The 13,376-nt window shown below is 68.9% G+C and overlaps 1 protein-coding gene across 3 annotated transcripts; it reads left to right on the plus strand.

The window, feature by feature from the left end:
- The first annotated feature begins 1,185 nt into the window (after positions 1–1,185).
- Positions 1,186–13,221, plus strand: MAP3K12 (mitogen-activated protein kinase kinase kinase 12). 3 transcript variants are annotated; one of them, XM_054807367.1, is made up of 14 exons: positions 1,188–1,400; positions 3,786–4,162; positions 4,488–4,671; positions 5,873–6,064; positions 6,836–6,994; positions 7,319–7,477; positions 8,188–8,296; positions 8,920–9,029; positions 9,247–9,363; positions 9,829–9,966; positions 10,423–10,870; positions 11,090–11,160; positions 11,926–12,187; positions 13,073–13,221. In XM_054807367.1, the coding sequence occupies exons 2-14, from the start codon at positions 3,823–3,825 to the stop codon at positions 13,163–13,165; spliced, it is 2,382 nt and encodes a 793-aa protein (XP_054663342.1). In that variant the 5' UTR covers positions 1,188–1,400; positions 3,786–3,822; the 3' UTR covers positions 13,166–13,221. The 3 variants fall into 3 exon arrangements, with proteins under 3 accessions (XP_054663344.1, XP_054663342.1, XP_054663343.1); XM_054807369.1 differs by lacking the exon at positions 5,873–6,064 and having other exon boundaries at positions 1,186–1,400; XM_054807368.1 differs by lacking the exon at positions 1,188–1,400 and having other exon boundaries at positions 2,754–4,162.
- The last annotated feature ends 155 nt before the right edge of the window (positions 13,222–13,376 follow it).

Raw genomic sequence — 13,376 nt, forward strand, 5'->3', positions numbered from 1 at the left:
GATGGGGACAGGCGGGGTGGGATGGGTGGGGACGCGGTGTGATGGGAACAGACAGACGGGGGGACAGACGTGGTGTGGTGGGACAGACAGACAGGGAGGGACTGGGAGCACTGGGGACAGACGGACAGGTAGTGATGGGGACAGGGCAGTGGTCAGGCTGGGACAGGCAGGGTGTGGCGGGGACAGACGGAGCTGTGGGGACAAATGGACACCTGAACTGGGAGTACTGGGGACAGACTGGGAGCACTGGGGAAAGAGGGACAGCCAGACTGGGAGCACTGGGGACAGAGGGACACCTGGACTGGGAGTACTGGAAGCAAACTGGAAGCACTGGGAACAGAATCACCCCCGGACTGGGAGCGCTGGGGACAGAGGCACAGCCAGACTGGGAGCACTGGGGACAGAGGGACACGTGGACTGGGAGCACTGGGGACAGAGGGACAGCCAGACTGGGAGCACTGGGGACAGACTGGGAGCACTGGGGACACAATCACCCCTGAACTGGGAGCACTGGAAGCAAGCTGGGAGCACTGGGGACAGCAGCACACTCATACTGGGAGCACTGGGACTGCACTGGGGCCCCCGCGTGGTGCAGGGACCGGCAGGAGATAGCGGGGGGGGGGGGGGGGCAGTCCCGGGGCCGGGGGGCACTGGGGGGCCCGGTCCTGAGGGGAGCCCGGGGCCGATATGGGGGTCCCGGGGCCATTCGGGGGTCCCGGGGCCGGTCGAGGGGTCCTGATGCGATTCGGGATCCCGGTGGTCCCGGTGCTGATGGGGGGTCCCTGTGCGATTTGGGGTGCCGGTGGGGGGTCCCGTGCCCGCGGGCTGCTCGTGCCGGGGGTACCGGTGGTACCGGGGGTGATACCGGGGGGTGGTGCCGGGGGGTGGTGCCGGGGGTACCGGTGGTACCGGGGGGTGATGCCGGGGGTACCGGGGGTGATACCGGGGGGTGATGCCGGGGGTACCGGTGGTACCGGGGGGTGATGCCGGGGGTACCGGGGGTGATACCGGGGGGTGATGCCGGGGGTACCGGTGGTACCGGGGGGTGATGCCGGGGGTACCGGGGGTGATACCGGGGGGTGATGCCGGGGGTACCGGTGGTACCGGGGGGTGATGCCGGGGGGGCCGGGGCGGGGCGGGCGGGGCGGGGCCGCGCCGAGCGCCGGGCGGGGCCGTTCCGCGCCGTTCGCCCTGACCGCGGCACCGGCCCCGGTACCGGCCCCGCCCGCGCCCCGGCCCCCACCGGGCCCAAGCCCGGTCCCGGCGCCCCCTCCCCCCCCTCCCCCATCCCCCTTCCCCCGCGGCCCCCCCCGGCATCGCCCCCACCGGCACCGGCGGCACCAGCGGCATCACCCCCGCCCCCACCCGCACCGCCGGGCGCGGGGCCCGCAGCCCCCCAGGTACCGGGAGCGGGGGGGGGCGGGGGGGGGAACGGGGGCGGGGGGAGGCTCAGGGATGCACCGGGATATTTGGGGGGGCGGGGGGCACGTGGTCCCCTCCCCCAGCCGGGCCCGGGGGGGGGGGGGTGGGGGCCGCACCCTCCCCTCCCCCCTCCCGGGCTCCTGGGTGCCCCCGGGGGGGGCCTTGGGGGGAGGGGGGGGCAGGGGCACGAGCGGCCTCTTGCACACGCGTGTGCCCCTCGCCCGTTCCCCCCCCCGCCGCCGCGTGTGTGAGTTGGTGTTGCACACGCGTGGGCAGCTCGTTGCACACGTGTGACCTCCCCCCTCCCCCCCTTGGAGGCGTCCACGCGCCCCCTTGCACACGCGTGTGTAAGGCCTGCAGGTGCGTGCACGCATGTCGGCACCCGTGCGTGCCCCCCTGCGTGTACGTGCACCCCTGGCACGCTTGTGCATCGCCTTGCCACGCGTGTGTGTGCTAACCCCTTGCACCTGCTTGTGCACCCCCACGTGGGTGTGCACCCCTTTGCACCTGCGTGTGCACCCCTGTGCACCCCTGCATGTGTGCGCGCCCCTCGCACGCGTGCATGCACCCCTGCACGCGTGTTCACCCCCTCATAAGCCCGTGCACCCCCTTGCACACGCGTGTGCACCCTCGCGTGTGTGTGCAGCCCCGTGCACACGCGTGTTCACCCCTCTATGGGTGTGCACCCCTCACAGGCCTGTGCACCCGCTTGCACACGTGTGTGCCCCCCACGCACAGGCGTCTGCCCCTCACAGCCCGTCCCACTCCCCCCCCCCGTCCCTCCCCGTGTCGCGACAGGGCACCATATCCCGACATGCCATGTCGGCGGGGGCGGCGCGGGGGCGCTCTCTCCCCCGCTCCTCTCCTCCAGCTCCGTTCTGTCGCGACACTGGGCCGGCGCTGTCGCATGTCGTGACAGACACCCACCCACCCACACCCCCCATCGGGTCGCTGGTTCCCCGCTTCTGCCTCAGTTTCCCCGTGCGGAGCCGCCTGGGCGCGGGGGGGGGGGGGGGGGAGGCTCCATCCCTCACCGGGATGACGTCACCGCGTGACGTGATGTCACCACGGGGGGACACGACACCTGGAGGGGCGGGTCATCCCCCGCCCCGCGCCCGGACTCCCGGGTCCCTGGAGGTGACGCTAAGCCCCGCCCACGCGCCCCCCCCGCCGTGACTCACCCCCCCCCCTAATTTTAGTGATGACCTCATCCACCGGCTCCGCTGTTGCCATGGCAACACCCCCCCCCCCCCAATTTTCAGGGGAGCTGGATGGGGCCTGATCCCCTCCCCCCCCCCGGGACCCCCCCACGTGCTCGGGCCCCCCCTGGCCCTGCCTCAGTTTCCCCTGGCACGTTTGCACGCCCGTGTGTGGGCTTGCACACCCTCTTGCCCGCTGCCCTGCGCTCACACGTGCTTGTGCATGGGCTTGCACGCTTGTGCGCCCCCTTGCATGCCCGTGCATGCCCTCGCACACTTGTGCACGCCCTTACATGCCCGTACACCTTCTTGCACGCTCGTGTGCCCTCTGTGCACACCCCCGCCCGTGTTCCCCCCAGCCTAATGGGGGGCACACGTGTAGGGGTGTACACACAAGTGTGAGGAGGGGGTGCATGTGTGCAAAGGGGTGCACACTCATAAACTGGGGGTGCACACACAGGAGAGGGGGTGCATACACGTGTGGGGGTGCACACATGCGTGCAAGGGGCTGCACGTGCCTGCAAAGGGTGCCCACAGGTGTAGGGTTGCACATGAGGGTGCACGTGCGTGTAAGGGCGTGCACGTGTGTCTGTGCATCCAGGTACAAGGGGGTGCATTTACGTCCTGGAGCTGCACACACGAGTGCAAGGGGGTGCACATGAGTGCAAGGAGGTGCACACACACGTGCAGCTGCACGCACGAGTGCAAGGGGGTACGCATGCTCATAAAGGTGTGCACGTGCACGCAAGGGGTTGCACGCGCATGTGGGGTTGCAGACACGGGTGCGAGGGGGTGCACATGCATGTAAAGGGGTGCAAATGAATTCAAAGGGGTGCCCATGCACGCGAGGGGGTTGCACGAGCGGAGGTGCAAGGGGTGCGGGTGTGTGCACGGGGGTGCCCGTGGGTGCAAGGGGGTGCACGCATACGTGGGGCTGCACACATGGGTGCAAGGGCTTGCACACGCACCTAAAGGGGTGCCCGTGGGTGCAAGGGGGTGCGCGCACACGTGGGGCTGCGCGCATGGGCGCAAGGGCTTGCACACGCATGTGAGGGGGTTGCGCGAGCGGAGCTGCGCACAGAGGTGCGAGGGGTGCGGGCGCGTGCCCGGGGGTGCAAGGGGGGGGTACGCCCGCCCCCCCCCGCGCTGACAGCCCTCCCGCAGGCCGGGGGGCGGTGGGGGGGCGCGGGGGGCCCCCGCCATGGCCTGCCTGCACGAGACGCGGACGCCCTCGCCCTCGCTGGCGCTGGCCTCGGACGGGACCCCGGAGCAGGAGCTGACCCCCACCCAGTGCGTGCTGCGCGACGTCCTGCCCGCCGCCCCCGCCGCCCCCGCCGCGCCCCCCGAGGCCTGGCCCCGCCGCGGGACCCCCCGGCACCCCGATCTGGGGCCCGAGGGAGCGGGTCCCCTGGCCGCCGAGGCCGCGCACCTGCGGTGCCAGGCGGGTGGGGGGTTCCTGGAGGGGCTTTTCGGCTGCCTCAAGCCCGTCTGGACCATGATCGGCAAAGCCTACGCCGCCGAGCACAAGCACCCCCAGGAAGGTGAGGGGGTGCGGGGTGGGGGGGGCGGCATGGGTGCTACGGGGCCAGGAGGGGGCAAGGGAGTGGGGTGCTGGGGTGCAGAGGGTGCAAGGGGTGGGGGGCAGGAGGGCTGGGGCGAGGGTGTCAAGGAGGGGGCTGGACGCTGGCCGTGCCAGCACGTGGGTGCCGTGGGTGCGGGTGCCATGGGTGCGGGTGGGTGCAGTGGTGGTGCTGATATGTGGGTGCCGTGTGTGTGGGCACAGCAGGGTGCCGATGTGTGGGTGCCGTGGGTGTGGGGTGCCCCAGGGTGCTGATGTGTGGGTGCCGTGGGTGCGGGTGCCCACAGACCCCTGGGAGGTGCCGTTCGAGGAGATCCTGGACCTGCAGTGGGTGGGCAGCGGGGCGCAGGGCGCCGTCTTCCTGGGCCGCTTCCATGGCGAGGAGGTGGCCGTGAAGAAGGTGCGGGACCTCAAGGAGACCGACATCAAGCACCTGCGCAAGCTCAAGCACCCCAACATCATCACCTTCAAGTGAGCGTGGGTGCTGCTGGCACCGGCATGGGCATGGGGCACGGGCACGGTGTGGGGCACGGACGTGCTATGGGCATGGGGACGCCGTGGGCACAGGGCGCGAACATGGTGTGGACACGGCACGGGGCACGGTCCTGCCATGGTCATGGAGTGTGGATGCAGCATGGACAAGCCATGGTCACAGGGACCACCACGGGCACGGGGCATGGACACGGCATGGGGCATGGGATGGGGCATGGACATGGCATGGGGCATGGGATGGGGCATGACGTGCTACGGACATGGAACATGGACATGGCATGGGGCATGGGATGGGGCATGGACATGGCATGGGGCATGGGATGGGGCATGACGTGCTACGGACATGGAACATGGACATGGCATGGAGCATGGAGACAACATGGACATGGCATGGGGCATGGGCAAGTCATGGGCACAGGGCATGGACACAGCATGGGCATGGACATGGCATGGGGTGTAGACATGGACATGGCATGGGCATGAACACAGCATGGGCCACGGATGGGCCATGGGCATGGGACATGGGGAACGCCATGGACATGGAGGACACCACGGGCACAGGGCATGGACACGCCATGGGCATGGACACAGCATGAGGCACGGACATGGCATGGGACATGGGGACTGCCATGGGCAGAGGGCACGGACATGAGCATGAACATCACAGCATGGACACGCCATGGGCACAGGGGTCCTGGGCACAACGTGGGCGTGGGACACCAGCGCGGCATGGACCGGGGTGGGCGGGACACGGCACGGACACGGGACACACTGGCATGTCCCACGCGTGGCAGAGGGGCCAGGTCTGTCACAGGGTGCTCTCTGGGTGGGGTGGGTGCCCCAGTGCTCTGGTGCTGATGGGTGTCCGGGTGCAGGTGGGTGCCCATGGCACAGATGGGTGCTCCTAGTGCCAACGGATGGCCTAGGTGTAGATGGGTGCTCCAGCACTGATGGGTGCTGACAGGTACCTGGGTGCAGCCAGGTGTCCTGGTGCCAATGGGTGCTCACAGGTGCCCTGGTGAGGTTTGGTGCCCCCATACCGTTGGGTGCCCCCATACCGTTGGGTGTCTCAATACCATTGGGTGCCTTGGTGCAGCCGGGTTCCCCAGTGCTGCTGGGTGCTGCCGGGTGCCCCGGCTTGGCCGGGCAGCGGGTGCTGAGGGTGCCGCTGTGCCCGCAGGGGTGTGTGCACCCAGGCACCCTGCTACTGCATCATCATGGAGTTCTGCGCCCAGGGCCAGCTGTACGAGGTGCTGCGCGCCGGGCGCAAGGTCACCCCCTCCCTCCTCGTCGACTGGTCCATGGGCATCGCCGGCGGCATGAACTACCTGCACCTCCACAAGATCATCCACCGCGACCTCAAGTCGCCCAAGTGAGCAGGGATGGGGGCTCGGGGAGCACCCATGGGTGCTGGGGCGGGTGTCCCAGGCAGTGGTGTGCCCATGATGGTGCCGTGCCTGTGGTGGGGACACGCGTGTGGCGGTTGCATGATCATGGTAGTGCCATGCCTGTGGTGGTATATTGTCCTCGGCAGCTGTGTCTCTGTGACAGTTGCATGTCCTTGGTGGTGACATGTCCTTGGTGGTGCCATGACCATGGTGGTGACACGTCCATGGTGGTGCCATGGTCATGGTGCTGACATGTCCTTGGTGGTGACGCGTCCTTGGTGGTGCTGTGGTCATGGTGGTGCCATGTCCTTGGTGGTGCCATGGCCATGCTATGCCCATGGTGATGCAATGCCCATGGCAGTTGCATGCCCATAGCAGTGCCATATCTATGGTGGCTGCGTGTCCACGGTGGTGACAGGTCCATGACAGTGCTGTGCACAATGACCATGGCGGTTGCATGTCTGTGACAGTAGTATGGCCATGGCAACACCATACCCATGGTGGTTCCATGCCCATAGCGATTGCATGGCCATGGTGGTGCCATGCTGGTGGTGGTGGCGGTGCTGTGCCCGTGGTGGTGGCGTGTCCATGATGGGACCATGCTCATGGCAGTTGCATGTCCATGTTGGTGTTGTGCCCATGGTTGGTAGCATGCCCATGACCCAATGATGCTCGTAGCAGTTGCATGCCCATGGCGGTGCTGTGCCCATGTCATTGGCGTGGCGCTGGCGTGGTGCTGAGCGGGTGCCCCCCAGCATGCTCATCACCTACGACGACGTGGTGAAGATCTCGGACTTCGGCACCTCCAAGGAGCTCATTGACAAGAGCACCAAGATGTCCTTCGCCGGCACCGTGGCCTGGATGGCGCCCGAGGTCATCCGCAACGAGCCCGTCTCTGAGAAGGTTGACATCTGGTGAGGGCACAGGGATCGTGGGGACATCGGAGAGCCGTGGTGGCATTGGGGACACAGCAACACGTGGGGGGTTTGGGAGGCAGTGGGGACACGGGGGCAGAGGGGACGTTGGGGACAATAGGAGCAGGGGCAGCTGGGGGGACACCTGGGACACTGGGATGGGACATTGGGGGTACTGGGGGGACATTGGAGGGACGAGGGCATCAGGGACCGCAGGAGGGGCAGGAGACATCGGGGACACCAGCATGGGCAGGGAGGGGACAGTGGGAGGACACAGGGGGTGCCCAGCCGTGGGTGACGGAGCCATGGGTGACGGTGCCCCAGGTCCTTCGGGGTGGTGCTGTGGGAGCTGCTGACGGGCGAGATCCCCTACAAGGACGTGGACTCGTCGGCCATCATCTGGGGGGTGGGCAGCAACAGCCTCCACCTGCCCGTCCCCTCCGGCTGCCCCGACGGCTTCAAGGTGCTGCTGCGCCAGTGCTGGTGAGTGCGCCCGCGGGGACACCCCTCCTGGGGACACCCCGCCATGGGGTCATCTCGCCATGGGGTCATCTCGCCATGGGGTCACCTCACCATGGGGACACCCCGCCATGGGGGTCACCTCACCATGGGGTCACCTCGCCATGGGGACACCCTGCCATGGGGACACCTCGCCATGGGGACACCCCGCCATAGGGTCACCTCGCCATGGGGACACCTCACCATGGGGACACCTCACCATGGGGTCACCTCGCCATGGGGACACCCCGCCATGGGGTCACCTCACCATGGGGTCACCCCGCCATGGGGTCACCCCGCCATGGGGACACCCCGCCATGGGGTCACCTCGCCATGGGGACACTCCACTGTGGGGACACTCCACCGTGGGGTCACCCTGCCTGGGGACACCCCACCATGGGGACACCCCACCTGGGGACACCCTGCCATGGGCACCCATGCCACGGATAGGTGACACCATGTGGGACCCCCCCCCATGTCCCCACTGTAGGGACCACCAAGAGGGATCTGCCCTTGGCCCCCCAGTGTGGCAGTGCAGGAGGGACCCCCGGTCATAGGGACCCCCACCCTGGGGGGTGCACCCCGGGCACCCTGTGTGTCCTGTGCACCCTTCCCTGCTCGTGGTCCCCAAAAGCCTCAGCACCCCCCCAGCACCCAGCCGCCCCCCGCCCCCAGCGCCGTGCCGCTCCCCCCAGGAACAGCAAACCCCGGAACCGGCCGTCCTTCCGCCAGATCCTGCTGCACCTCGACATCGCCTCCGCCGACGTCCTCTCCACCCCCCAGGAGACCTACTTCAAATCCCAGGTACCAGCACCCTGGGACCCCAGCGCCCCCCAGGACCCCCCCGGGACTCCCCAGGACCCCTGGCACCCACACACCTCCCAGCACCCCAGTGCTCCCAGCACCCCAAGACCCCTGGCATACCCAACACCCAGGGACCCCCCAGCACCCCACAGGAGACCTGTTTCAAATCCCAGTGAGGGCTGGTACTGGGGCAACTGGTGCCAGCAGTAGCCGGTGCCTGGGGTAGCCAGTGCCCAGTATAACCCAGTGCCTGGAGCAGCTGCGCCCAGGTGATGCAGTGCCTGGTACATCTCATGCCCATGGTAGCTGATGCCCAGGGTCCCCAGTGCCCAGGGTGCCCGGGGTGCCCAGCGCCTGTGGTCCCCAGTGCCCAGGGTGCCCAGGGTGCCCAGTGCGGACCGTAGCTGGTGCTCAAGGTGCCCAGTGCCCTCAGTAACTGATGCCCAGGGTGCCCAGTGCCTGTGGTACCCAGTGCCCATGGTGGCCGGTGCCCAGGGTGCCCAGTGCCGACCGTAGCTGATGCCCGGGGTGGCCGGTGCCCGTGGTGGCCGGTGCCTGGGGTGCCCGGTGCCCGTGGTAGCCGGTGGCTGGTGCCCGTGGTAGCCGGTGCCCACGTGCCGCAGGCGGAGTGGCGGGAGGAGGTGAAGCTGCACTTCGAGAAGATCAAGTCGGAGGGGACGTGTCTGCACCGGCTGGAGGAGGAGCTCATCAACCGCCGGCGCGAGGAGCTGCGGTGGGGCCCGTCCGCGGGGCACGGAACACGGGGACGCTGGGGACACGGGGGGGCCAGGGCCACCGGGGCATCAGGGACGTGGGAGGTGGACCAGGAGCGAGGGGAATCAGGGGGTGCTGGGGTACCGGGAGGGCTGTTGGGTGCCTCTCCTTGTGCGTGGTGTGAGCCGGGTGCCGCGGGGTGCACGTGTTGATGCCATGCGTGCCCTGGGTGCCAGGCACGCGCTGGACATCCGGGAACACTACGAGCGCAAGCTGGAGCGTGCCAACAACCTCTACATGGAGCTCAGCGCCCTCATGCTGCAGCTGGAGCTCAAGGAGAAGGAGCTGCTCAGGTGAGCGGGCACCCGCAGCACCCAACAGCACCCCCTATACCCACCCCATGGCCATGGTCAACCCTCTGTCTACCCGATGGCCACCCCATGGCCATGGCCAACCCTGTATCCATCCAATGGCCACTCCATGGCCATGGCCAACTCTGTGTCCACCCCAGGGCCACCCCTATAGGCCCCCCCCCATGGCCATGGCCAACTCTATCCACCCCAGGGCCACCCCATGGCCATGGTCAACCCTCTGTCCACCCCAGGGCCACCCCATGGCCATGGTCAACCCTCTGTCTACCTGATGGCCACCCCGTGGCCATGGCCAACCCTATAGCCCCATCATAGCCACGGCCAACTCTATCCACCCCAGGGCCACCCCATGGCCAGCCCTTACCCACCCCATGGCCACCACCCCAAGGCTGTGGCCACCCCACACCGCATCCCCGGGTGCGGGTGCCCACGCGTGGCCCGTGGCAGGAGGGAGCAGGCGCTGGAGAAGCGCTACCCCGGGCTCTTCAAGCCACGGGCGCCACGGGGGCTCCTGCACGGCAACGCTGTCGAGACCCTCATCAAGAAACGCAACGTCCCCCAGAAGCTCTCGCCCCACGGCAAGCGGTGCGCCCGGACACCTGGGTCCCTTGGGTGGGGGGGTGTCTGGGTGCTTTGAGTGGAGGGGCATGGATATGTGGGTCCCTCAGGGTGGGGGCGGGACTGGGGATGTGGACGTGTTGGTCCTCGGGGAGCTGGGAGCCCGGACACCTGGGTCCTTTGGGGGGGGGGGGGGGCGTGGGGGCTTGGGTGCCCTGGGGTGCTTTGGGGAGAGGGGGCTGGGAGACTGGGTGCTAGGGGTCTTTAGGGTGGGGGGGCTCTGGGGGTGCAAATGCCTGGAGTCCTGTGAGGGGGTGTTCCGGGGGTGCAGATGCCAGTGCCCCTTGAGGGATGGGGTCTTTTGGCGGGGGGGGGGGGGTGTCTGGACATGGGGGGGTCCCTTCTGCTGGGTGGGGGGTATTCCGGGGGCTCCCGGATGCCTGGGTCCGTGTCCGCAGCCCTTCCCCATGTGTCCCCCTCCAGGCCCGACATCCTGAAGCCGGAGGTGCTGCTGCCCAAGCTGGATGCGGCCATGGCCCAGGTGGCCCTGCCGGGGTGTCCCAAGGGCCCCCCCTCTCCCGGGCGCAGCCGCCGGGCCAAGGGACGTCATCGCAAAGCGGGACCCCGGGGGGGCTGCGGGGAGCTGGGCCCTGAGGCCGGACCCCCCCGGGGGCTGCCCGGACCCCCCCCAACCACCGCCGGCCCCGACCTCCTCGGGGGCACCCTGGAGGCTGCGGGTGCCCCCCCGGCCGTGGTACCTGATGCGGGACCCGGGGGGGCAACGGGTACCCAAGGGTCCCCCCCGCCGCGGCCCCCGGCTCCTGGTGAACCCGAGCGGGAGAGCGGGGCCGGCCGGGGGGGCAAAGCGGGGGCCGGGCAGCACCTCACCCCCGCGGCGCTGCTGTACCGGGCGGCCGTCACCCGCGGGCAGGTGAGACCCCCGGACGCCTGGGTCCCTTTTGGGGGGGCTGGGGAGGAGGCAGGGCCCCCCCCCCCCGGGTCCATCCCCGAAGTGGGAGGTGGGATGGAGCCCTCCTGGGGGGGGGGGGTCGGCGGGGGGTTCAGGACCCCTGGGTCCCTCTGGGGCTGGGTGGGGGTCAGGACCCCTGGGTCAGGACCCCAATGCCCCCCCCCCCCACTCTGTCCCCAGAAGCGGGGGGTCTCGTCAGAGGAGGAGGAGGGTGAAGTGGACAGCGAGGTGGAGCTGCCGCTGCGGCAGAGGTGGGTGCCCACCCCCCCCGCCACCATCCCTGCCCCCCCCCCACCTCCTGGATGTCTGGGTCCATTCCATGGACAATGGGTGCTCAGACACCCGGGATGGGTGCTGGGTGGGGGGGGCCATGGGTGCTCACACACTCGGGATGGGTGCAGGGGGGGCAGGGGTGTCCATGGGTGTTGAGAAGCCCGAGGTGGGTGCAGGAGGTTGTTGGGTTCCTGGATGCCCAGGATGGATGCGGGGAAGGTGGCCATGGGTGTCTGGGTGCCCTGTATGGGTGCAGGGGGGTCCATGGGTGCTGGGAAGCCCGGGATGGGGGCAGGGGGCAGGGGGAGGGGGTCCATGGGTGCCCTGGATGTGTGCAGGGGGTACATGGGTGCTGGGAGGCCCAGGAGGGGTGCGGGGGGGGGGGGGTGTCCATGGGTGCTGGGAGGCCCAGGATGGGTGCGGGGGGGGTCCATGGGTGCTGGGAGGCCCAGGAGGGGTGCGGGGGGGGGGGGGTGTCCATGGGTGCTGGGAGGCCCAGGATGGGTGCGGGGGGGGTCCATGGGTGCTGGGAGGCCCAGGAGGGGTGCAGGAGGTTGTTGGGTTCCCAGATGCCCAGGATGGGTGCAGGGGGGGTGGGTGGGTGTGTCCACGGGTGCTGAGACACCCAGGACGTGTGGGGGTGGGGGGGTGTGTGTGTGTGTGTGTGTGTGTGTGTTGGGGGGGTGCTGTGCCTGTGGGTGCCCACACACCTGGGTCCTCACTCCTTTGCCCCCCCTCCCCAGGTGGCCCCCGGGCATGAGCAAGCGCCAGTCGCTGTCGACCTTCAGCTCCGAGAACTTCTCGGATGGGGACGGGGACGGCGACGGGGACGAGGGGCACACGAGTGAGCCCTCGCACAGTGCCACCCCCGACGTGGGCAGCACCAACACGGACGAGCGTCCCGACGACCGCTCCGAGGACCTGCTGTCCCAGGGCTCCGAGATCCCCCTGGATGCCGCCCCCCCCGAGGGTCCCGGCCGCCGTCACGGGGGGCTCAGCCCCAAGGTGATGCCCCCACCCCTGGGTGGGTGCTGGGGAGCACCCACAGCCACAGCTCCCCCCCACCCCCCCAGGGATGGGTGACACGGAGGGAGGGGGTGCTCACGGGGATGGGTAGCATGGGGTGGGGGTCCCTCAGGGCTGGTGCTATGGGATGGGGGTCCCTAAGGTCCCCCCAGGACAGGGTTAGCAAAGGGACGGGGGTCCCCAGGGCTGAGGGAGGGGTCCCCCAGGGGTGGGTATTATGGAGTAGGGGGTCCCCTAACCCCACCCACAACAGGGTTAGAAAAGGGAAGGGGGTCCCCAAAACCAGGTGCTATAGGGGAGGGGTCCCCCAGGGCCCCCCAGGACTTGGTGCCATGGGGTCTCAGGATAAAGCATCACTGGGAGGGGGCCCCCCAGGCCCCCCAGGAACAAGCACCTTGAGGAGGGGTCCTCCAGGGTGCCCAGAGCCCCCCAAGACCAGGTACCATGGTGGGGGGGCCAAGATCAGGTACCATGGGGAGGGGGTCCCCAAAGCCCCTCCAGGATGGGCAAAATGGGGAAGAGGGTGCCCCAGTTCCCAGTGAGGGGAAGGGGTTCCTCTTGAGCCCCCCGCCCCAATCAGGTCCCATGGGGAGGGGGTCCTATGAGCCCCCCCCAATTCAGGTACCACAGTGGGGGGGTCTTGCGATAGGACAGGGGTCCAGGGCCCCCCCAGGACCAAGTACCATGTGGAGAGGGTCCCCTCAGCACTGGGTGCCATGGGGGGGGGTCTCACAAGCCCCCTGGGGTGCAGCAGCTTGGGGGGTGGGGAGGGCCATGGGGAGGGGGTCCCCAGGACCAGTTATCACAGTGGGGGGGTCCTCAGGATGTTTAACCCCCCCTTTATATGTGTGTCCCCCCACCCAGGTCTCCGAGGACTCGGACTGCGACAGTGCAGAGCTCGACCACTCAGGCAGCGGCGAGGGACCCCCCCGGCCCACAGCCCCCCCCGGCCTGTGACCTGTCCCCCCCCTCCCACACCCCCCCCCCGCACCCCCCCACTTGTACAGCCCCAAATATTTATATAAATATCTATCGATCTCTACAGAAAGCTCCGTGCTGTCTCTGGGGGGGCACTGGGGGGTATTTTTTGGGGTGGGGGGGGGGGAAAGACAAGGGGTAGAGCATGTCCACCTCCCTCTTGTGTTTATGTAGGCCCTACTATAATAGC

The sequence above is a fragment of the Grus americana genome, chromosome 31 (assembly GCF_028858705.1).
Source record: "Grus americana isolate bGruAme1 chromosome 31, bGruAme1.mat, whole genome shotgun sequence".
Lineage (NCBI taxonomy): Eukaryota > Metazoa > Chordata > Aves > Gruiformes > Gruidae > Grus > Grus americana.

Coding starts and splice junctions, on each gene's coding strand:
- MAP3K12 (XM_054807367.1), top strand. CDS start 3,823: ATGGCCTGCCTGCACGAGACGCGGACGCCCTCGCCCTCGCTGGCGCTG. Junction 6,065..6,835: donor CGCGACCTCAAGTCGCCCAA/GTGAGCAGGGAT, acceptor GGTGCCCCCCAG/CATGCTCATCACCTACGACG. Junction 6,995..7,318: donor TCTGAGAAGGTTGACATCTG/GTGAGGGCACAG, acceptor ACGGTGCCCCAG/GTCCTTCGGGGTGGTGCTGT.